This window comes from Lynx canadensis, chromosome A1 (assembly GCF_007474595.2).
Source record: "Lynx canadensis isolate LIC74 chromosome A1, mLynCan4.pri.v2, whole genome shotgun sequence".
NCBI classification, from domain to species: Eukaryota; Metazoa; Chordata; class Mammalia; order Carnivora; family Felidae; genus Lynx; species Lynx canadensis.
The window spans coordinates 18,930,430-18,956,030 of NC_044303.2; the positions used below are offsets into that span (position 1 = coordinate 18,930,430).

Genomic DNA, 25,601 nt, shown 5'->3' on the forward strand with positions numbered 1-25,601 from the left:
TTTTCTAAAATGAATACACATGTGTGCATATGTGCATATATGTATATAGACACAAATTTGTGCATATATGTGTAACTTTTCAAATAGACATTATTTAAAATGGGTCCTATCACCATACTAATACAATATTTCCAGCAAATTTATCCATCTGAAATACACACATGTGCATGTCTCTGTACAACAAAAGGACTATAAAAAAGCTCAAAAATTGAGGACTATAGTACCCTGAGCAATGTTTACTGGCTTCGTATTGGGGAAAAGACAAATTAAGATATCAAACTGATCAATTGGTTAAGTTGTCAGGAGGAAATAGTAAGTCAAAAAGATAAACGCTTCAAGTCTGCATAATACTGGGACGGGGGGGCTAAATAGACTCATACACATCAAAAATTCATGAGCTCCTTTACACCAAAATAAAATCCAGATTGACTGAGGGATATAAAGAAAATTTAAGCGAATATTAACCAGTTCTTTGGATAAGAAAAAGCACTGTTAAATCAGTGGAAGATCAACAGACAACAGATTTAGGTTTGACTTTATAAAAATTTGAAATTTGTATTTTAAAAAAATGTTACAGTACAACAAACATTAATAGGGGAGAATATTTTTCACATAAAAAATTGAGTGAAGGGGGACTATGCCTAGTATTATCTACACATTAGTTATACTAGTATAAACTAGTAACTTATAATAACAATTTAAATAGTATTCTGTCAACCTATAGACAAGTGGATCTAGGGCATAAATAAAATCATAAAAGAGAAAATCTAACTGTGTAACAACCTACCTAGATAAATATTCAGCCTCACCAATAAAGAAGTCTAAAACAACAATAAAATCCCATTTTCACCCATGAAATTAGCCTTTTCCTTTTTAATGACAAAATCCAATGCTGGCAAAGATGGCATGAAAATAAAACATTTGATTCATTGTTAACACAATCCCTTGGATTTGGGAATATATTTTGAGAACCCTAAAAGTACTCAATACTCCATAACCAGGTCACTTTACTCCTAGGAATCTATCCAGAAAAGGTTTTATGTCTTTGTGTCTTTATGCCTCTGTTGTGGCATTAGTAATATTGGTGACACCTAAATACCCAACATTCGAGGTTGATTACGGCACTAATGAAATATAATGCAACCATTAGAATACCGTCTTGCCCTTCATTCCTTCAACAAGTAAATATGTCACAGTGGTTACTTTATGTGCAACCTTCTTTAGTATACCCACACTTAACGATAGTATTTGATTTTTTATAAAAAAGTTAATATGCCTGGATGGCTAAGCCTTGGGATTTAAAAAAATCACCTTCATAGTTCTCTATATGTCTAAAAAAACTCAAGAATTTGAGTTTTTTCCAAGAGTCCATTCTTGACTCAATACATAGACAATTTACTGCTGTGTTTTCTGACTTAAATAGTTTATCTGAAGACTCCAAATACGTCTTAAACTAATTAGCTGAATAGAGACAAAAAGCATATAAAAGAAAGTTCAACTCTGCCAAGAAGCACATTTTTTTAAAATTTCAAGTTTTTAAATTCTAGTTAACATATATGGTAAAATTGGTTGCAGATGTAGAATTTAGTGATTTACCACTGACATATAACACTCAGTGTTCATCACAAGTACCCTCCTTAATACTCATCAACTATTTAGCCCATCCCCCCCCATCCCTCCATCAACCCTCGGTTTGTTCTCTGTGTTAAGTCTCTCTTATGGTTGGTTTGCTTCTCTTTTTTCCCCTTCCCTCTGCTCATCTCTTTTGTTTCTTAAATTCCACCTATGAGTGAAATCACATGGTATTTGTCTTTCTCTAAATTATTTTTGCTTAGAATACACTCTAGTGTCATTCGTGTCATTGCAAATATCAAGATTTCATTCTTTTTGATGGTTGAGTAATATCACAGTGTGTGTGTGTGTGTGTGTGTGTGTGTGTGTGTACACATGTATATCTTCTTTATCCATTCACTGGCCAGTGGATTTTTTGGTTCTTTCCACAATTTGGCTATTGTTGACAATGATGCTATAAACATCGGGGTGCCTGTGACCTTTCCAACCAGTATTTTTGTATCCTTTGGGTAAATATGTGGTAACACAACTGCTGTGTCATAGGGTAGCTCTGGTTTTAACTTTTTGAGGAAGAAACTACATTTTTGAGGATAGATGGATAGTTTCCATCCTCAAACAGAATAAAGAATATCCAACTGAACCCCCATCAAAAACTAAAAGATAATTAAGATTTTTAGGACTGTAGGTAAGGTAGATCTCCTTTTTCTCAATAGCTCAGCCTTTGCATGGGTTTACTAAATTTACAATTCCTGAAACTCTTCCTTGGGATGTGAAAGCGAAAAACACTGTCTACTCTTTGAATGCCTTTTTGTAACAAAAAGGCTTTGGGTATCCTGAATACGCCAAACCCTTCTCTCTGGTGTGTTCACACAATATTAACTTAAATATTACCTAAACAGAACACCTTAGACCAGAAGCCTATTGTCTACCTTAGCATTTTCCTTGATTTGGAGATGAAGGTACACCCTCATTGCTAGAATGTGGTAGCAACAGTGGCCAGGCTATTGACACTCCCACGAGAATGCTTGCTTCTTCATTCCCACATATGTACAATCCTTGCTACTTCTAGGCAACACTTGACATTTCTGTTAGCAAATTTACCACTTATGAATTTCCACTGTTTGCTCTGCATATTACTATTCACTGTTGTTAACAATATAATTCTGCAAATGTATTCTCTCTTAACAGTGAAGGGGAACCACATGATTGCTTAGCATTCTGTCGGGAGTTAATTATGCCAAGATCTGAATCTTGCACTCTTTAGTCAGACTTGGGTTAGATTAGTTTGCAGATGGCTTTTATCTTAAAAATGACAAAGGCATCCTCTGTGCAGGATTTGTGTTGTTATCATTGAACACGCAAGCACTGAAGCTGTTCCATTGCTGAATTCTCAGTCTGCCGAGGTAGCTGAACTAATAGCTCAGACATGAGCCTGCATTCTGGCAAAAGAGGGGGCCAAATATTCATATGCAGTCAAATGCTCTACCCCTGAGCCATATCCCATAAATATTCATATGGGTAGTAGATATGCTTTTGGGGTGGTTCATGATTTATGGATTTTATGAAAACTGATGATTTATTACCTCTTCTTCACATATGTTGATTGAAAATGATAAAAAGATCATGACTTATTAGAATGTCATCAATATCCTATGGAGATAACACTGTAATAATGGAAAAAAAATCAATAGTCTAGAGACCACCCTAGAAACCAAGAGTAATGTCTTTGCTTTGACTTACAAGCTAATGAAGTTTATGGCTTTTTAACACCCTAGCTAATATTAAGTGTTGCTAAATTTATATTTATCACCATCAAATCAACAAAAGAAAAGTGAACCAATTTAGATGAGTTATAATTAATTCACAGTCATTAGCTCAACTTACTGAAAAGCAATATTGGCAAAGAATGCTTTATTCCTAGACATAGATTCTGGAAATTTGAGGATGACTGTCTTGAAGTGACATGATCCATCCAATGGGTACTGGTCAAATTACTCCAAAACTATTCCCATATGGGAAGAATAAAGTAGTTTATCCTTTCATTCAACAGAGGTTTAGAAAATTTTTCAAAATTGGCAAAGTAGTAGAATCATGTCTTATTCATAAACAGCATAACATAGATAAGATACAGTTCACACTCTCAAGACCTTTTTGAACATTTACAAATGGATTTTATTCGACTGCCCCAATCTCAAGACTATAAATATGTACTAGTTATTGTTTGAAAAATTTTTGCATGTATAGAAGAGTTTCCATGCCTTAGGATAAGTAGAATGATTTCATTTATTGTCCAAATACTTTGTCCTTCCCTGCATCTACCTGGTACTGCCCTTGCTCTCCAACATTGTGCTCTATCACATGAGTTGGTTTAGTCAGTGGAATGCCACAATGCAGGAACTTGCAAAAGCCTTTTGCAAGATTCCACTCCACCTCTTACCTTTTGTCATCACATAAGAACACACCCAGGCTAGCCTAATGGAGGATGAAAATATGTGGAGCAGATATGAGGTACCCCAGGTAAGGTCATTGTAGACCAGCTGATAAGGAAAATTGAGATTCCATTCCAAGGTGGTGATATAAGAAGACTCTGAACTCATCTTCTCCATGAACCATATTTATACATACTAATAAAATAATTCCTCTTGCAGAACTGAGGGCTGACTGAACAGCTTCCGCACAACAAAAGGCAGACAAATCACACAGAGAACAGCAAGAAAGAGGGAGACACAGTAATGATGCTGTAAACTGTGGGTCCAAGAAGAGATTCATCTGCCATGGGGCACAGAAAAAAGCCATAGTTTAAAAGGGCAACTAGAATATAAAACATCTAGCCCTAGAATTCTGCCAAATGATGGGGGAATTCCTAGAAATCTCTCTGGATTGGACAGGCTGTTCCATGTCATGGTTTATGTCCCCCCTTCACCTTGGTAGTGTGGATAGGAGCGGGGTCTGGATACACAAGCCGGTATATAACCCCAGTGAGCCCTGGGCCCCTAGCCCACATGAGCCCTAGTCATCCCACCGAGGTGGCCCCAGTAAGGCACACACCAGGACACTCCTGGTAGGCACCCACTACACTTCTAGCCATTGCATCAAAGTCACATGGGTGCAAAGCATTCGGAAATACTGCAGGCCCACACTACATTGACCTCAGATGGCTTGCTAAGGCACCTGTAGCACAGTGTGCTCTGGGACCTCCTGGCTCATAACTGCTTTGGCTCCAGCCAACTTGTCAGAGCACCCTCTGCACTGCAGTGAGCACCCTGGGACACCCTGACCTACACCCACCTCAGCTTCAGCAGTCCTGCCAGGGCACCCTCTGTGTGGAGACCCTAGGACACCCTGGCTGGCACCCACTTCAGTAACAGCTGCCCTGCCAGGGTGCCACTTGTGTGGAGTGTCCCAAGACCTCCCAGTTTGTGCCCCACCTCAACCTAGCCACCCTGCCAGGGCACTTTCTGCATGGAGAGCCATGGGCACACTGGCTGGCACTGACTTCAGCTATCCTGCCAGGGTGCTCTGTACACGTAGCACCCTGGGACCCTCTGTTTGCACCCATTTCAACTTCAGCTGTCCTGCCAGGGCACCGTGTGTGGACATCCCCAGGAATGACCTAGCTCAGATTCACTTCACCTGTGGCCACCCCCTAGGGCAGCCCCAGCATGGAGTGCCCTACCCACTGAACATACAAACCACAACTCTAGCCAGCCCCTCAAAGTCACTAGACACACACAGTGTGCACAGGGGTTGACCATACACAAGACCATTCCTTCAAGTTTAGAAGTAGCTGTTCTGCCTAACTCATAGTAACAAATCCAGAAAATCAAGCAAGATGGGGAGACAATATGCTTCAAAATACTGAACAAGACAAAACCTTGAAAAAGAATTCAATGAAACAGAGGTAAGAAATATGCCAGATAAAGAGTTTAAAGATATGATCATAAAGATGCTCATTGGACTGTGGATAAAAGTAGAAGACCTTGAAGAGAACTTCAAAAGAGAGAAAACAAAAAGGAACCAATCAGAGTTTAAGAATACAATCTTGGGGCGCCTGGGTGGCGCAGTCGGTTAAGCGTCCGACTTCAGCCAGGTCACGATCTCGCGTTCCGTGAGTTCGAGCCCCGCGTCGGGCTCTGGGCTGATGGCTCAGAGCCTGGAGCCTGTTTCCAATTCTGTGTCTCCCTCTCTCTCTGCCCCACCCCCATTCATGCTCTGTCTCTCTCTGTCCCAAAAATAAATAAACGTTGAAAAAAAAAATTAAAAAAAAAAAAAAAGAATACAATCTTAAAAAATCAACAGTTGGCTAGCTAAAGCTGAACAGATCAGTGATCTAGAAGATAGAGAAATGGAAAGCACACAAGTCAAACAGCATAAAGAAAAAAGAATTTTTTAAAATGAGGATACATTAAGGGATCTCGTGGTCAACATCAAGCAAGCAAACATTTGCTCTACAGGGGTCCCAGAAGAAGAAGAGAGAGAAAGTAGAAGACATATTTGAAGAAATAATAGCTGAAAACTTCCCTAACCTGGGAAAGAAAGTAACATCCACATTCAGGAAGCACAGAGAATTCCAAACAAGATGAACGCAAGGAGGTCCACACCATAACACAGAATAATTAAAATGTCAAATGTTATAGATAAAGGAATTTTAAAGGCAGCAAGAGAGAAGCAAAAAGTTAAATACAAAGAAAACTCCAGTAAGGCTATCAGCTGATTTTTCAGCAGGAAGTTTGCAGCCCAGAAGGGAGTGGCATGATATATTCAAAGTGCTGAAAGGAAAAAACCTGCAACTAAGAATACTCCACCAGCAAGGCTTTCATTCAGAACTGAAGAAGAGATAGAATTTCTCAGTCAAAGCAAAAGGAGTTCATCAACACTAAACCAGCTCTATAAGAAATGTTAAAGGGACTTTTTAAAAAATTTTTTTTAACTTTTTTTAAAATTTATTTTTGAGACAGGGAGAGACAGAGCATGAACAGGGGAGGGTCAGAGAGAGGGAGATACAGAATCTGAAACAGGCTCCAGGCTCTGAGCTGTCAGCACAGAGCCCGACGCGGGGCTCGAACTCACGGACCGCGAGATCATGACCTGAGCCGAAGTTGGCCGCTTAACCGACTGAGCCACCCAGGTGCCCCATAAAGGGACTTTTTAAAGTGGAAACAAAAAGGCCATAATTAAAAGAAAATTATAAATAAAAAGATATAAAATATGACAACATATACATAAAACATGGAGAAAGGAGTAAAAAAATTCCTTTAGAATATGTTAGAACTTAAATAATCATCAACTTAATATAGACGGTTATATACTTAGAATGTTATATACAAACTTCATGGTAAACACAAACCTAAAACCTATAATAGATACACAAGAAAAGAGAGCCAAGCATAACACTACAGAAAGTCATAAACTGAAGGAAAGAGAGGAAGATGAAATAACAGAGAAGAACTATAAAAACAACCAGAAAACAATAAAAATGCCAATAAGTTCACACTGAAAATAATTACTTTAACTGTAAATGGTCTAGGGGTGTCTGGGTGGCATAGTTAGTTAAGTGTCCAACTCTTGATCTCCGCTGAGATCATGATCTCACAGTTTGTGAGTTCAAGCCTGGCATCTGGCTGTGCGCTGATGGCATGGAGCCTGCATGGGATTCTGTCTCTCCTCTCTGCCCCTGCCTCACTTGTGCTTTCTCTCTCTCTCTAAATAAATAAATAAACTTAAAAACAATTTTTTTAAAATGTAAATTGTCTAAATGCTCCAATCAAGAGGCATAGGGTGGCAGAATGGATGAAAAACAAGACTCATATATATTTTGCCTACAAGATACTCACTTCAGATATAAGGATACACTCAAACTGAAAGTGAATGGATGGAAAAGATATTTCATGCAAAAGGAAGTGGGAGAAAAATCCACAGTAGCAACATTTATATCACAAAGTAGACCTTAAAGACTAACAAGAGACAAAGAAGGGCATTGCATAATGATAAAGGAGTCAGTTGAACAAGATGACATAACAATTATAAATATCTATGTACCCAATAATGGAGAACCTAAATATGTAAAGCAATTTTTAACACATAGAGTAAGAAAGAGTAATAAAATTATAGTAGGAGACTTTAACACAGCACTTACATCACGCTGGTAGATTATATAGGCAGAAAATCAATAAGAAAACAGTATTTTTGAACAACACATTAGGTCACATGGACTTAAAAGATAAATACAGAACAAGCCATACAAATACAACACAACACACATTCTTTTTATATGCACACAGAACATTCTCCAGGATAGATCACATAGTAGGCTACAAAACAAGTCTCAATAAATTTAAAAAGATTGAACCATATCATATATCTTTTCTTTTTTTTTTTTATTTTTTTTTCAACGTTTTTTATTTATTTTGGGGACAGAGAGAGACAGAGCATGAACGGGGGAGAGGCAGAGAGAGAGGGAGACACAGAATCGGAAACAGGCTCCAGGCTCCGAGCCATCAGCCCAGAGCCTGACGCGGGGCTCGAACTCACGGACCGTGAGATCGTGACCTGGCTGATGTCGGACGCTTAACCGACTGCGCCACCCAGGCGCCCCTATATATCTTTTCTAATCACAATGGGATGAAATAGAAATCAATCATAAGAAAAAAAATGGAAAACCAAATAGGTGGAAGCTAAGCAACATGCCACTAAACAACAAATGAGTCGACAAGAAAAACAAAGACCAAAGTTAAACATACATGGAAACAAATGAAAATGAAAATACAATGGTCTAAAATCTTTGAAGGGCACCTGGGTGGCTCATTCAGTTAAGCATCTGACTTCAGCTCGGGTCATGATCTCACAGTTCATGGGTACAAGCCCACACATCGGGCTCAGTGATGACAGCTCAGAGTTTGGAGCCTGCTTCTGATTCTGTGTCTCCCTCTCTCTCTGCCCCTCCCTTTCTTGTACTCTCTCTGTCTCTCTCAAAAAAAAAAAAAAAAACAAACATTAAAAAAATTTTTTAATAAAAAAATAAAAGTTTTGAGACCTAGAGAAAATAGTCCTAATGGGGAATATTTATAGAGATACCAGCTGACCTGAAGAAATAAGAAAAACTTCAGTTTAAACTTACCTAAACTTACCTACTAGAAAAAGAAAAATAAAGCCCAATACTAGTAGATGGAAGGATTTAATAAAAATCAGAACAGAGGGGCACCTGGGTAGATGAGTCAGTTAAGTGTCTAACTCTTCATTTCAGCTCAGGTCATGACCTCACATTTGTGAGATCAAGCCCCATCTCTGGTTCCACACTGGATGTGGAGTGTACTTGAGATCTTGAGATTCTCTCTTCCTCTCCCTGTGCCCCTTCCCTACTAGTGCCTTTTTTGCTTTTTTGTTTTTTTTGTTTGTTTTTTTTTTTTAGAGAAAATCATAGCAGAAATAAATGAAATAGTCTTAAAGAATAGAAAAGGTCAATGAAATGAAGAGCTGATTCTTTCAAAATGTAAAAAAAAAAAATCAATAAATCTGTAGTCAGACTGATCAAGAAAAAAAAGGAACCAAATGAAACTAGAAACAAAAGAGGTAACAAAAAACTCTACAGAGATACAAAGGATTATAAGCAAGTACTACAAAAAAATTATATGCTAACAAATTGGATAACCTAGAAAAAATAAATGAACTCCTAGAAACATACAATTTTCCTAAACTGAATCAGGAAGAAATGTGAATTTGAAAACCAAATTACTACTAACAAAATTGAACTGTTAATCAAAAAACTACCAACAAACAAAATTCCAGGACCGGATAGATTCACAGGTGAATTTACCAAATATTTAAAGAAAAGTTAATACCAATTCTCTTTAATCTATTACAAAAAATATCAAAGGAAGGAGAGCTTTGAACTACATTCTATGAGGCCGGCATTACCCTGATACCAAAACCAGACACATTACAAGAAAGAAAGGAAGGAAGGAAAGAAAACTACAGAACAGTATCACATAGAACACAGAAGCAAAAATTCTCAACAAAATATTATCAAACCACGTTCAATAATACGGTAAAAGGATCATCTACCATGATCAAGTGGGATATATTCTGGAGTTGCAAGGATGGCTCAATATTTGCAGATCAATCACTGTGATATACCAAGTCAACAAAATGAAGTATAAAAATTATATGATCATCTTCGTAGGTACAGAAAAATCATGTGACAAAATTCAACTTTCATTCATGATAAAACTAAAAAAAAATGGGGTTAGAGAGCACATAACTCAACATAATAAAGGTCATATATGACAAACATACATAGTGGTGAAAAACTGAGAATTTTTCTTCTAAGATCAGAAACAAGACAGGGATGTCTACTCTCACCACTTTTATTCAACATACTAGTTACTGAAAGCTCTAGCCACAGCAATAAGACAAAGAAAAAAAAAGCATCCAAATTGGTAAGGAAGAAATTACTGTCACTGTTTGCAGATGATATGATACTACACATAGAAAATCCTAAATACCCTACCAAAAAGCTATTAGTATGTATGAATTCAGTGAAGTTGCAAGATGCAAAATTAATACATAGAAAGCCATTATGTTTTTGTATACTAATAATGAAATAGCAGAAAAAGAAAACAATTCTATTTATAATTGCACCAAAAAGAATACCTAAAAATATCCTTAACAAAGGAGGTGAAGGATCTGTTTTCTGAAAACTATAAAACGCTGATGAGGGCGCCTGGGTGGCTCAGTCAGTTAAGCAGCTGACTTCGGCTCAGATCATGATCTCACGGTTTGTGGGTTCAAGCCCCATGTTGGGCTGTCTGCTGTCAGCACAGAACCTGTTTCAGATCCTCTGTCTCCCTCTCTCTCTGTCCCTCCCCTGCTAGAGCTCTCAATCTCTATCAAAAATAAGTAAACATTTTTTAAAAAACACTGATGAAAGAAATTGAAGAAAAAAGGAGTAAATGAAAAGATATTCCAGGCTCATAGATTGGAATAATTAATCTTGTTAAAATGTCCATACTCCCCAAAGCAGTCTAAGATTCAATGCAATACCTATCAAAACACCAACAGCATCATTCACAGAACTAGAACAAATAATCCTAAAATCTGTATGGAACCATGAAGATCTCAAAAAGCCAAAGCAATCTTGAGAAAAAAGAACAAATCTGGAGGTATCACAATCCTGTATTTCAAGATACACTACAAAGCTGTTGTAATCAAAATAGTATTGTACTAGCACAAAAATAGACACATAGACAAACAGAACAGAATAGAGAGCCCAGAAATAAATCCACACTTATAGGGATAATTAATCAAGGAAAAAGGAGGCAAGAATATACACTGAGGAAAAGACAGTCTCTTCAATAGGTGGTACTGACAAAATTGGACAGCTACAAGCAAAAGAATGCAATGACCCCTTTCTTACACCATACACAAAAATCAACACACTGGATTAAAGACCTAAATGTGAGACCTGAAACCATAAAACCCCTTGTAGAAAACATAGGCAATATGCTCTTTGACATCAACTATAACAATATCTTTCTAGATATGTGTCCTCAGGCAAGGGAAACACAAGCAAATATAAACCATTGGGATTACTCCCAAATAAGAAGTGTTTGCATGGTGAAGGAAATCAGCAACAAAACAAAAAAGCAAGCTACTGAATAGAAGACACTTGCAAATGAAATATCTGATAAGGGGTTAATATCAAAAATACATTAAGAACTTACACAACTCAACACCAAAAAATAAATGATTCAATTGAAAATGGGAAGAAAACATGAATAGACATTTTTCAAAGACCAACAGACGACCATTCAGATGGCCAACAGACACATGAAAGATGCTGAACATCACTTATCATCAGGGAAATCAAAACCACAATGAGATATTTACACCTGTCAGAATAGCTAAAATCAAAATGACAAGAAATAACAAGTATTGATGAGGATGTAGAGAAAAAGGAACCCTTGTGCACTGGCGATAGGAATGCAAATTGGTACAGCCACTGTGGAAAAAAGTATGGAGGTTCCTCAAAAAATTAAAAACAAAATTACTGTATGATCCAGTAATTTCACTACTGGGTTACCTAAAGAAAACAAAAACACTAATTCAAAAAGATTATCTGTACCTCTATGTTTATTTCAGCATTATTTATAATAGCTAAGATGTGGAAGAAACCCAAGTGTCCATCAACAGATGAATGAATAAACAAGAGGTGGTACACACACACACACACACACACACACACACAATACTACTGAGCCATAAAAAAGAATGAGATCTTACCATTTGCAACAACATGGATGAACCTAGAGGGTATTTTGCTTAGTGAAAGTCAGACTGAGAAAAACAAACACCATATGATTTTACTTGTGTTTTGAATCTAAAAACAAAACAAACAAACAAAAAGCAGAGCCAGACCCATAAATACAGAGAACAAATTGATGTTTCCCAGAGGAGAGAGGAGTGCGGGGATGGACAAAATACATGAAGGCAAGTGGGAGATACAGGCCTCCAGTTATGGAATGAGTAAGACATATGGATAAAAGGTACAGCATAGGGAATATAGTCCATGGTATAATAGTGTTTTATGGTGACAGATGGTAACTACACTTGTGGTGAGCACAGCATAACATACAGACTTTTCAAATCACTATGCTGTATACCTGAAACTAATGTGACATTGTATGTCAACTACACATCAGTAAAAAAAGAAAGAGGTGCCTGGGTAGGTCAGTCAGTTGAGCACCCAACTCTTATTTTCAGCTCAGTCATGATCTCATGGTTGTGATATTGAGACCCGCAATGCGCTCTGCGCAGGATATGGAGCCTGCTTAAGATTCTCTCTCTCCCTCTCCCTCTGTTCCCAGCTGACCCCACTTGCTTGCTTGCTCTCTCTCTCAAAACAAAACAAAACAAAACAAAACAAAACAAAACAAAACAAAAGAATGGGAAATTGAAGGTCAATATCTCTCATTAACATATACAAAAAGTTGTACATAAAATATTAGCCAATAGAAAGTAGTGATAAGTAAATAATATATTAAGACCAAAGGAGAGCTTATTCTAGGAATAAAAAAGTTTGGCTTTACATTTGAAAATAACAGAATAACAGAGAAAAACCTTTCATTATCTCCATACACATAGAAAAAGTATCTGACACGTTCACCAATTCATGATTCAACTCCTAGCAGAGTAGAAATAAATAAAACTTTCTTAATCTGGTAAAGAACATGTACAAAAAACTTCTGTAAAACATCATTTTAATAGCAGAATTTCTAATTCTTTCCATTTAAGTTTGGGAACAAGGAATGGTATCTGCTCTTAGTACTAGTCAACATTACAAGTGGAGGCCCTAGACAATTCAACAAAGAAAAAAACTAAAAGTATACTAAGTAATTTGATATGATTATATGCATAAAAAGTTCAAGGAATATACAAATTACTAAAATGAATCCATGAATTAACATTTTGTGATCTTTTGTTTATTTCTATTTTTAAATTTTAATTACATTGTAATTAACAAAGTGTTATATTGGTTGCAGGTGTAGAAATAGTAATTCAACAGTTCCATAATTCTCAGTGTTCATCAGGATAAGAATACTCTTAATCTTCCTTACCTATTTTACCCATCTCCCCACTTGCCTCCCCTCTGGTAACAACCTGTATTCTCTGTACTAGCTCCATCCATGTTGTTGCAAATGGTGAGATTTCATTCTTTTTTATGGCTGTATAACATTCCATTACATACCCATATATATCCATATCTATCCATTCATCTACTGATGGTCATGAGTTGCTTCCATAGTTTGGCTATTGTAAATAATGCTGCAATAAACATACGGGTGCACATGTGATTTCAAATTAGTATTTTTGTATTCTTTGAGTAAATACCCAGTAGTGTGATTCCTGGATCATAGAATATGTTTACTTTTCATTTTTTGAGGAATCTCCATACTGTTTTTCAGAGTGGCTGTCCCAGTTTGCATTCCCACCAACAATGCAAAAGGGTTCCCCTTTCTCTGCATCCTTGCCAACATCTGTAGTTGTTACTTTTAGCCATTCTGACAGGTGTGAGGTATTATCTCATTATGGTTTGGATTTGTATTTCTCTGATGAGTGATGTTGAGCATTTTTTCACGTGTCTGTAAGCCATCTGGATGTCTTCTTTGAAAAAATGTCTATTCATGTCTTCTTCCCATTTCATCACTGGATTATTTGTTTTTTGGGTGTTGAGTTTGGTAAGTTCTTTATAGATTTTGGATACTAGCCCTTTATCAGATGTGTCATCTCCAAATATCTTCTCCCATTCCCATAGGCTGCCTTTTAGTTTTGTTGATTGTTTTGTTCATTGTTCAGAAGACTTTATCTTGATGAAGTCTTAGTTTGTTTTTGCTTTTGTTTCCCTTGCCTCCAGAGACATGTCTAGTAAGAAGATGCTGCAGCTGAGGTCAAAGAGGTTGCTGCCTGTTATCTCCTCTTGGATTTTGATGGTTTCCTGTCTTAAATTTAGGTCTTTCATCCATTTTGAATTTATTTTGTGTATGGTGTAAAAAAGTGGTCCATTTTCATTCTTCTTTATGTTGCTGTCCAGTTTTCTCAACACCATTTATTGAAGAGATTTTCTTCCCATTGGATATTCTTTCCTACTTTGTTGAAGATTAATTGATCATATAGTTGTGGGCCCATTTCTGGGTATTCTGTCCTGTTCCATTGATCATTTTGTGCCAGTATACTGTTTTGATGACCACAGCTTTGCAATATAGCTTAAAATCCAGAATCATGATACCTCCAGCTTTGCTTTTCTTCTTCAGGTCTGTTTTGGCTATCTGGGGTCTTTTGTGGTGCCATACAAATTTTAGGATTGTTTGTTCTAGATCAACGAAAAATACTGGTAGTATTTTGATAGGTATTGCATTAAATGTGTAGATTGTTTGGGGTAGTATAAACATTTTCACAATGTTTGTTCTTCTAATCCATGAGCATGAAATGTTTTTCCATTTCTTTGTGTCCTCTTTCAATTTCTTTCATAAGAGTTCTATAGTTCTCAGAGTACAGCTCTTTTACCTCTTTGGTTAGGTTTATTTGTAAGTGTCTTATTGTTTTTGGTGCAATTGTAAATGGGATTGATTCCTTGATTTCTTCTTCTGTTGCTTCATTATTGGTGTATAGAAATGCAACAGATTTCTGTACATTGATTTTATATCCTGTGACTTTGCTGAATTCATGTATTAGTTCTAGCAATTGTTTGGCGGAGTCTTTCAGATTTTCCACGTAGAGTATCATGTCATCTGCAAAGAGTGAAAGTCTGTCTTCCTTGCCAACTTGAATGCCTTTTATTTCTTTTTGTTGTCTGATTGCTGAGGCTAAGACTTCCAGTACTATGTTAAATTGTAATGGTGAGAATGGATATCCCTGTCTTGTTTCTGACCTTAGAGGAAAAGCTCTCACAGTTTTTCCCCACTGAGGATATTAGCTGTGGGTCTTTTGTATATGGCCTTTATGATGAGGTATGATCCATCTATACCTATTTTGTTGTGGTGTGTTTTTTTTTTTTATCAAGAATGGATATTGTATTTGTCAAATGTTTTTTCTGCATCTATTGAGAGGATCATATGGTACTTATCATTTCTTTTATTAATGTGGTATATCATGTTGATTGATTTGCAAATGTTGAACTACTCTGCAGCCTAGGAATATATCCCACTCGATCATGGTGAATAATTCTTTTAATGTACTGTTTGATTCAGCTTCTAGCATCTTGTTGAGAATGTTTGCATTCATGTTCATCAGGGATTATTGCCCTGTAATTCTCCTTTTTAGTGGGGTCTTTGTCTGGTTTTGCAATCAAGGTAATGCTGGCCTTGTAGGAGAGAGTTTGGAAGTTTTCCTTCCACTTCTGTTTTTTGGAACAGTTTGAGAAGAATGGGTATTAACTCTTCTTACTCTGGTAGAATTCCCCTGGGAAGCCATCCAGCCCTGGACTTTTGTTTATTAGGAGTTTTGATTACTGATTCAATTTCTTTGCTGGTTTTGGGTCTGTTCAAATTTTCTATTTCTTCATGTTTTAGTTTTGGTAATTGTATGTTTCTAGACATTTGTCCATTTTTTCCACATTGCACAGTTTGTTGGCATATAATTTTTCATAATATTTTCTTATAATTGTATTTTTTGTGGCGTTGGTTGTTATCTCTTCTCTTTCATTTGTGATTTTATTTATTTGGGTCCTTTCTCTTTTCTTTTTGATAAGTCTGGCTTGGGATTATCAATTTTGTTAATTCTTTCAAAGAACCCACTCTTAGTTTTGTTGATCTGTTTCTGCTTTGTTTCTCTAGTATTTATTTCTGTTCTAATCTTTATTATTTCCCCTGATGGCTTTGGGCTTTATTTGCTGTTCCTTTCCTAGCTGCTTAGGTGTAAGGTTAGATTGTGTATTTCAGAGTTTTCTTGCTTCTTGAGGTAGACCTGTATGGTAATAGACTTCCCTCTTAGGACCACCTTTGCTGCATCCCAAAGGTTTTGGATTGCTGTGTTTTCATTTTCATTTTCTTACATGTATTTTTTTTTCTTCTTTAATTTCCTGGTTAACACATTAATTCTTTAGTAGGTCATTCTTTAACTTCCAAGTATTTGTGATCTTCCCAAATTTTTTCTTGTGGTTGACTTCAAGTGTCATACAGCATTGTACTCTGGAAATATGCATGGTATGATCTCAATCTTTTTGTACAAAAAGGGCTGATTTGTGACCCAGTATGTGATCTATTCTGGAGAATGTTCCACGTTCACTCAAAAAGAATGTGTATTCCGCTGCTTTAAGATGAAATATTCCAATTAGATCTGTTAAATCCATCTGGTCATTGTGTCACTCAAAGCCATGGTTTCCTTATTGATTTTCTGCTTAGATGAGCTGTCCATGCTGTATTAATGGGGTATTAATGTTCCCTACTTGTATTATTATCAAGGGGTTTATGTTATTAATTGATTTATATATTTGGGTGTTGCAAGTTGGGGGCACCAATATTTACAACTGTCAGATCTTCTTGATAGACCTCTTAATTGTGATATAATACCCTTCTTTATCTCTAATTACAGTCTTTGGTTTAAAATCTAATTTGATATAAGTATAACTACTCCAGCTTTCTTTTGATGTCTATTAGCATGACACATGGTTCTCCATTCCCTCACTTTCAATCTCCAACTGTTTTTAGGTCTAAAATGAGTCTCTTGTAGGCAGCATATAGATGGGTCTTGTTTTTTTAGTCATTCTGATACTCTATGTCTTTTGATTGGGGAATTTAGTCAATTTATATTTAGAGTGACTATTGAAAGATACGAATTTAGGGCCACTGTGTTGCCTATAGAGTTGGTGTCTCTGATGGTATTCTCTGTTTTTTTCTGGTCTTTGTTGTTTTTGGTCTTTTTTTTCTCTAAAGAGTCCCTTTAATATTTCTTGCAGGGCTGGTTTAGTGCTTACAAACTGCTTTAGTTTTTGTCTGGGAAACTCTACCTTTCCTTCTATTCTAAATGACAGCCTTGCTGGATGAAGTATTCTTGGCTGCAGAGTTTTCCCATTCAGCATACTGAATATATCATGCCACTCCATTCTGGCCTGTCAAGTTTCTATGAACATATCTGCTGTGAACCTGATCTGTTTTCCCTTATAGGTTAAGGACTTTTTTCCCCTCGCTGCTTTCAGGATTCTTTCCTTTTCTGTGTATTTTGTGAACTTGACTATGATATATCTTGGTGATGGCTGGCTTTTGTTGAATTTAATGGGAGTTCCCTGTGCTTCTTGGATTTCAGTGTTTGTTTCCTTCCCTAGATAAGGGAAGTTTTCAGCTATAAATTGCTCAAATAAACCTTCAAGAAAACCTTCCTTTTTCTTTCTCTTCTTCTGGGACTCCTATGACAAAATTTTATTACACTTTAAGGAGTTGCTGAGTTCCCTAAGTCTACATTCATGATCCAATACCTTTCTTTCACTCTTTTTTTCAGCTTCATTATTTTCCATAGTTTTATCTTCTATATCAGTGATTCATTTCTCTGCTTCGCCCATCGTCAATGTCATTGCACCATTCAGTTTTGCATCTCAGTTATAGCATTGTTTTATTCCAACTTGACTCATTTTTTAGTTCTTTTATCTCTGCAGTAAGGGAGTCTCTAGTGTCTTCTATGCTTTTCTCAGGCCTAGCTAGTACCCTTATAATTATTCTTTTAAATTCTGGTTCAGACATCTTACTTGTATCTGTACTGATTAAACCCCTGCTGTGACTTCTTCCTATTCTTTCCTTTGGGGTGAATTTTCTGTCTTGTCATTTGTCTGGCTCACTGTGTGTGTGTGTCTGTGTGTGTGTGTGTGAGAGAGAGAGAGAGAGAGAGAGAGAGAGAGAGAGAGAGAGACTGCTAGGAAAGCCTGTTGTATTCCTGCTCCTGACAGTAATGGCTATATTAATAAGTGCCCCCCCCCCAAAAAAAACCCCAAAAAAACAAAAACACGGAAGCTAGATACTAGTTGTGCTTTGGTCTGCTTGCTAAAAGAAGCTAGATCTCAAAAAAAAAAAAAAAAAAAAAAAAAAGCTAGATTCTATTTCCCCTAGAGTTGAAGTTTGCAGCAGCACTCTGTGATCAGTAGACTTGGTGCATGCAAGGGGTTTATGCGGGTCTTCTGGGGGTGGGGCCTGCTGCACCCATTCTCAGGCCGACTTGCCCTAGTGGAGATGCACCTACAGGGTGCAGGGTGGTTGGGTTTGGTGTAAACAGCTTCAGCGTCCATTGGGAGGCGCTGTTTTGCTCACTGATTTGGTCAGTGCTGATGGGGGGAGGGGAAAAATTACATGACCCCACTCTCTCCTCCCTGGAGCATGGAGTTTATACTGCTACTCTTCTGAGAGCTCACACAGAAGAGCCAAACAATCACTCTCTTGTGTCCCTGACTTCTGCCAGATCCCTGCACCCAAATTGTCTGTCTGCCAGGTAGCAGAAGTCTGTGTTTTATCTCAGGCATGTAGCCGGGTTCCAAAACTCCAAATTTTAGATGTCTATGTGGGGTAGACCCATACTGATTCTCTGAGGGAGGGTCTCGCTGAGTTGTAGCCAGTGCTGGTTTGTTCAGAAATCAGTTGTGTGACCGTGCAGCAGTTTGGAGTTTATGGTAAAGTGCAACGGAAAGCCAGCACCAAGGTTTGCTGCCCTCAGCTGGTATTCTTTGTTCCTACACTAGGGAATAGGGCAGCACTTTGGTGGTGCCAGCTCTTTTTTCCCTGGAAAGGCCATGCCACCTCTCCCAAATGCACTCTAATCAGGGCAACTGTTTATCCCTGTGTGATGCAGGGGATCCTCGGACCACACTATCCACTCACAGGTCTCTGCCCTCCTTCCTCACCAGAGCAACTCCAAGCCCACCAGGCATGATGACCCTGGTGCTGGCACGGACTCCAAAACTTCAGACTTTGCACTCCATTGCTTATAAAAACTTGCAGTAGTCAGTCCCTCTTCCTTTTCCAGTCAATGGTTTTGGGGAAGAGTTTTTCTTGAGCATTCCTCTGCGTGCACTTTCATTCTTTCTCTCACTCTGGTTCTCACTCACTCTTCTCTCCATGATCAGGGGTCCTTCACCTTCATGGCCCCTGTAGTTCTTTTCTCCCCCAAATCAACTCTCCGCAGGCTCCTACCTTCCACGATGTGGCTATTTTTCCATCTCTAATTGTGCAGTTTTGCTCTCTAAGTCCTTAGATCAATTTCTTGGGTGATCAAAATGATTAGATATTTATCTGGCTGTGCTCAAGGGTCAAGGCAAGCGTAGGGTCCCCCTAGGGTCCTCTGCCATCTTAACTCCTCCCCCTAAATGCAGTATTTTCAATTCACACATTTAAAGTCATGCAAGCTGTACGACATCCCTGTCAAAATTACTGGTTGCCAAATTTATGCTGGTTTCTTTAGCTGTATCTTTTTTGAGTTTTATATTTTCTGTTATGTAGATGTTATAGAATATAACACCATTGCTGTCTTTGTGACGTGGTGTATGATTGTATGATTTCTGTATGTAAACTGAATGCTTAAGCTTTTGATACAGGATTCTAGAAAGCAGTAAATTTTAGTGTTATAGTGAATAAGTATAATATATAAATGTTGTAAGAGCTGTACAAAAATATCGAATGTATCTCAGATTTGGGGCATAAAAAGCCAGTCAAAAAAGAAGTATTTTATGATTCCACTTATGTGAAATTCAGCAATAAGTAAATCTAATCTGTGGTAACAGAAGTTAGAATAGCAATTACCTCTAGTGTGTTGGGATATTGACTGAAAAAGAGCAAGAAATGTTCTATATATTGTTAGGGGTGCTGGTTACATGCATATAGACCTATATATAATCTCATCAAAATCCACTTAAGGTAAGTGCAATTGACAGTATTTGTTATGCCTTGACAAAAGTATAATTATACATGCATGTATATATGCAGACTTATATGTAGACGTATACATATATGTACATAATTACACCATATTAATATATAACAAAAATATAAATTACGCTAATGAATACACAGCCACACACATATGCAAACTCCTTAAACAATAGCTTTTAACTGGAGTTTCATATTACATATCATTTTATGTTTGAAATTATTTAATACACAGACTCTAAAGCAGTATGCCTCCACTATAATTTAGGATCTCAACCTAAGAACACACATAAAGAATTCCCATCCTTTTCCCCATGATAGACTATGAAAAATGGCCGTAATTTGTTGCAATTCCTGCCAGCAAGAGATGCGGTCTATTCTACGCCTTGAATCTGGACTGAGTTGTAATTTGCTTCGTACCATAGAGTGAGGTAGAAGCCATATAATACTAGTTTTGAACCTGGGCCGTTAGGGGCTCTGCATTCTTCTGCTTGCTACTTGTGGGATCTTTGTCACTGCCACCATGTGAACAAGCCTCCAACTAGTCTGCTGGAGAGTGAGACATCACGTGGAGCCATCCAACCAGGCCATTTTAGACCAGCCAATCCTCCGATTCCAAGTAGCTGCCCACAGATGGATACATTAGCCCAGCTGTGATTAGTTACACCTGGCCCTGATCAGCAGACCCACTCAGTTAAGCCCAACCCAAATTCAAATTCGGAAACCCCATTATTATGAACTAAGTAAATGGTTAATGCCAGAAGCCATTAAGTTTTTGCACGCTTCATTACATAGAAAAAGCTAATTGCTATCGATCCTTTATAATTTTTTACCTGGGAGAGCAAATTTTTACAACACTGCCATCTCTGAGCCAGTGGTACACTTACGACTCTGTAGTCTATGTTTAGTGAGAAATATGAACATTTGTTGTGTAAATATCCTCACCTTAATGGGATTCCTATAGAAAGACTGCTGTCCAGAAGATGGGAATGACATGGCAATAATACGCTCTGGAAGTCAAAAGAGTCATTATTATGAATGTCATTATAGATGTGAAACAATGTATGAGAGCTTATTATATATGTAATCAGACTTCTTTTTCATAGAAAAGAACTTTCAGGATTGAGAATGACAGAACTACCTTTCAGATAACCAAGACAACGTATTAAATTATCCAATATAATGACCATTAAACTCACATTGTGTTCCTAGGACTCAACTGGTTCCAGCCATATGTGACAAATTTGTGTTGACCTATAGTGGGAATTTATTTCTTATTTAAACACCAAAGAAAAATGAGAGATCTGGGCTCCAGGAATGGTGGCATTGGTGCTTTCCAGTGCTTCTGACTCAGAAACCTTGAGACCCCTTATTCTCTAGGGTTTGAGGAAGAGAAGAGGACTCTCTGAAATCCTTGCAACACAGGAAAACAACTAGGACTCAAATTCCAAACCAAACAAAGGGAGCCAGCTGGAAATCCATTCAATTTCCTGTAACCAAGCAGCCCGGATTTGAGAGATCAAAGCAGATTTTCCATTGTCAGGAGGAGTAAACTACAAATATGTTGCACTACCACAGTGGCTCATATCTTCATGGGTAAAGAATGCTTTGAAATAACATGGCTCCTCAAAATAAATAAATAAACTTTAAAAAGGTCGGGAGGACACCTGGGTGGCTCAGTCAGTTAAGCGCCTGACTCTTGATTTTGGCTTAGGTAATGATCTCACGGTGAGATTGAGCCCCACATCAGGCTCTGTGCAGACAGCATGGTGTCTGCTTGGGATTCTCTCCCTCCTTCTCTCTCCGTCCCTCCCCCACTCACACATGAACACGCTCTCTCAAAATGAATAAATAAACTTTGAAAGAACATGGCTCAGACAAAAAAAAGAACAAAATGAACATAATTACACACAAGAAAGATTCGAAGTTAATATAAATGAACAGTTGAACTTTACAAACCAGTAACATAAGTGAGGTCTAAGTCAAATCCATCCTTCTTGTATCGCCGTTTGTTTTCTGAAACCTAAGAGTTTAAAACAATCATTAACTTGCAAAACAAAAATCAATGTAAAATAAAGAATGTTATATAGATATTTACAACCCTTGCCAGTATTTCCTGAAACAAACATTTTCTGAATCATAAGTATGTTTTGGCCACTTACCAGCCTTCTGGTCAGCATTTCAAGATGTTTCTTTTGATGAGCCAGATGGAAAACTCTTATCAGAATAATAAGTCGTAGGGATTGAAATAAAATTGCCAATCTAACAGTAAAAAGATCAATTTTTGCTTTAGAAACAGGATTTTGTCAATATGGACCAAGTCCAGAGGACTTGTTCTTAACCAGGGTGATTTTGCACATACACAACCCCCCACCAAGTCTCCTACCCACCCACCTAGGGAATACTTGGCAATGTCTGGGGATATTTTTCATTATCATACTGTGTGTGAAGGTATGCTACTTGTGTCTAGTGGGCAGAAGCCAGGAATGTTGCTAAACACCAATCAATGCACAGGACAGCCCCTATAACAAAGAACTATCTGGTCTAAACTCTCAATAGTGCTGAGGTTGAGAAACTGTGGTAGAGAGAGAAATAGTTATAAGATAGACTTAGAATTTGTGTACTGAACTTTTGTGGCTTAAGACAAGCATTTGTCAGTCATTTTCCCATCAAAAGAAACTGAGCGTTCTTGTTCACCTTTGTTATTCCCATCCGTAACAGAGGCTCACTACAGCTGCTAACATACATTGGGCAGGCAGCAGACTGAGATACTTCCCAAGTGTACTAGTTCATGTCTCTCCTACCATCAGAAAAAAACATGGCAGAGCGCTGATGATTTGAACATGTGCTTCTCTAGCTTGAGTGTGCACATAATTCAGTAGGCCTGGCATGGGGCTGGAGATGTTTTTCCTGTTGCATTTCTGGCAAGTTCTTAGGTGATACTGAGGTTGCCAGAGGACCATACTGGATCCACTTATTTCAAAACAATTCCAAAAGCCTGTCATGTGATATGAAGTTTTGTTGGGACCTGAATTAAAGTCCTGGGTTACTGGAGTGCAGAAAGAAGGTGCTGGACTAATGAGCGAGTCATCCAACATCTATATCCCAATACACATCTCCTTCCTTTTCCTCATTGCCACAGTAGCGAGAGGAAGAAAGGAGGGAAAGCCATCAGTCACGTATACACATTTTAGTTTCCTGATAGCTAAGCAGTTCTAACTTTGCTTCAGTTTTCTTCATTTCGACTATACTGTAAGATTCCACCTCCATGGTGCTACCTATATGACCTTGTTTTCTGTTCTACTTGCTCCTTTTTAGGAGAATCATGATGGGAGTCTCTCAAATTTTGCATATGATCAAACCAATACTCTGGATTACAGGAAAAACCCAGGAATTTCAGGTAAGGAACTTGTCATTGAAACTCAATGGGAATTTCAAAATGTAGAAAAGTTAAATTAGGTACAAGAGGCCAAGTTCCCAGTTTGTTCTTTCAGTGTTCCATGTTCTTTATTCAGCTAAAGGTGCTTAATGTGTACACCCTTCACACTTCCCAGTAAACAACCATGCTTTAGTGTCCAAGTAGGTGGAAATTTTTCTAAATATTTCAGTTTTGGCAACTTAATTGGCTCATATTCAACACATTCAGACTTAGAAGGATTATACAAATGGAAAGCCACAGAAAGGCACCCCCCCCCCAGAAAAAAACAAAAGGGAAAAAATGAAAACTTTAAGAGAAATGATTATATGTTTCTTACCTGGGGATATCTTTAAGAACCTTAAGGTCATAAAACATATAAATTATATCAACCAGTAGAGTCACTACAATGATGACAGCATCTAAGCTGTTAAGTATATCAGAAAAATACAGTCGTATCCTGTAGTACAAAACAAAAAACATTAGTTTATGCTCCTTCAAAGAGGAGATAGGGATATTTTAAGAGCACAAATTATTTGACTCATCCCATTAAGAATTTTACTTAATGGATTCTTTAAAATGCATTTACTAGACTGGACTAAGAGGGAAGACATCCAAATTCTATCCTACTTTATACATACAAATGACAAAAGCATCAATGTAGCAATTCAAGTATAGTAAGAGACATGACCAAACCACTGAACAAGAGGCAAGCATTGCTTTCACATATTGGACAAGAAAAGTGGGATATTTGGCAGTCCTGCTGAGCAATAGAAGCCAAATTTGTCACGGCCTTAGAGCCACTTGGCTGTGATGAGTGTAAAAGAGGGGTTTGTGAGAGAGAGATGGGCCCCCTAATTTGGCCTGTAAACTCATCATCTGGCTTTACATCCACAGTAGAATCCCAATGGGCTAGTGGCCTCCACTGTACAAAGCTGAATTTCCATCCACTTTGCCTTCCTCCCCAATACTGGCTCCCTTCAGGCAAGGACACGATGTCCCAGGGAAACCTCCTTCCAATTCTGAGGTAACCCCTCTCAGGCTCTGAGTAATCTGGAGGTAAAAAGTCCTCCCCTAAAGTGTGAGTATAGCAGTTCAGCAGGAGAGGAGACAAGCAGGCTTCTAAAATGCTCTGGATGAAATGAGGCTGGGGAATTAGTCCCTGCCTCCCACAGCTGACATGATCCAGGGCTTGGCTCACTTGATCCACCTTTTCATAAAGCCAGCAAGTAGAGAAAAACAGCTGCTGCCTCGCCACCAAGCCTTGTTGATGGGATGAACATGCTTCAGAGCTCTTGTGTAACTTTTTGGGAGGGGGGAAACTTTATAACTTATCTTTTTCTTTATTTTGATTCAAGTTAGTTAGCATATAGTGTGGTATTGGTTTCTAGAGTAGAATCCAGGGATTCATCACTTACACATAACATCCGGTGCTCATCCCAACAAGTGCCCTCCTTAATGCCCATCGCCCATTTAGCCCATCCCCCCACCCACCTCCCCTCCAACAAACCCTCAGTTTGTTCTCTCTAGTTAAGAGTCTCTCATGGTTCGCCTCCCTCTGTTTTTATCTTATTTTATTTTTCCTTCCTTTCCCCCATGTTCATCCGGCTTGTTTCTTAAATTTTACATATGAGTGAAATCATGTATTTGTCTTTCTGATTGACTTCTTTCACTTAGCATAATACAGTGTAGTTCCATTCACGATTTTGCAAATGGCAAGATTTCGTTCTTTGTCATGGCTGAGTAATATGCCATCGTGTATATATCTATACCACATCTGTGTCCATTTATCAGTCAATGGACATTTGGGCTCTTTCCATACTTTGGTTATTGTTGATAGCACTGCTATAAACACTGAGGTGCATGTGTTTTGAATCAGCATCTTTGTGTCTTTGGGGTAAATACCTGGTAGTGCAATTGCTGAGTCATAGGGTGGTTCTATTTTTAACTTTTTGAGGAAACTCCATACTGTTTTCTGGAATGGCTGCACCAGTTTGCCTTTCCAGCAACAGTGCAAAAGTGTTCCTTCTTCTGCTTTCTTGCCAACATCTGTTGTTTCCTGAGTTGTCGCTTTTAGCCATTCTGACAGGTGTGAGGTGGTATCTCATTGGAGTTTTGATTTGCATTTCCCTGATGATGAGTGATGTGGAGCATCTGTTCATGTGTCTGTTAGCCACCTGGATGTCTTTTTTGGAAAATTGTCTATTCATGTCCTCTGC

General features: G+C 37.9%; 1 protein-coding gene across 1 annotated transcript in view; it reads right to left on the minus strand.

The window, feature by feature from the left end:
* The window catches only part of LOC115510084 (phosphatidylinositol 3,4,5-trisphosphate 3-phosphatase TPTE2-like), a 93,440-nt gene that overhangs the window by 65,753 nt on the left and 2,086 nt on the right, over positions 1–25,601 (minus strand). Inside the window, exons 3-6 of the mRNA XM_030309582.1 lie at positions 23,723–23,842; positions 22,130–22,229; positions 21,927–21,990; positions 20,913–20,977 (exon numbers count right to left, since the gene is read on the minus strand). Coding sequence (XP_030165442.1) covers positions 20,913–20,977; positions 21,927–21,990; positions 22,130–22,229; positions 23,723–23,842 — 349 coding nt within the window. The remainder of the gene's footprint in view (positions 1–20,912; positions 20,978–21,926; positions 21,991–22,129; positions 22,230–23,722; positions 23,843–25,601) is intronic.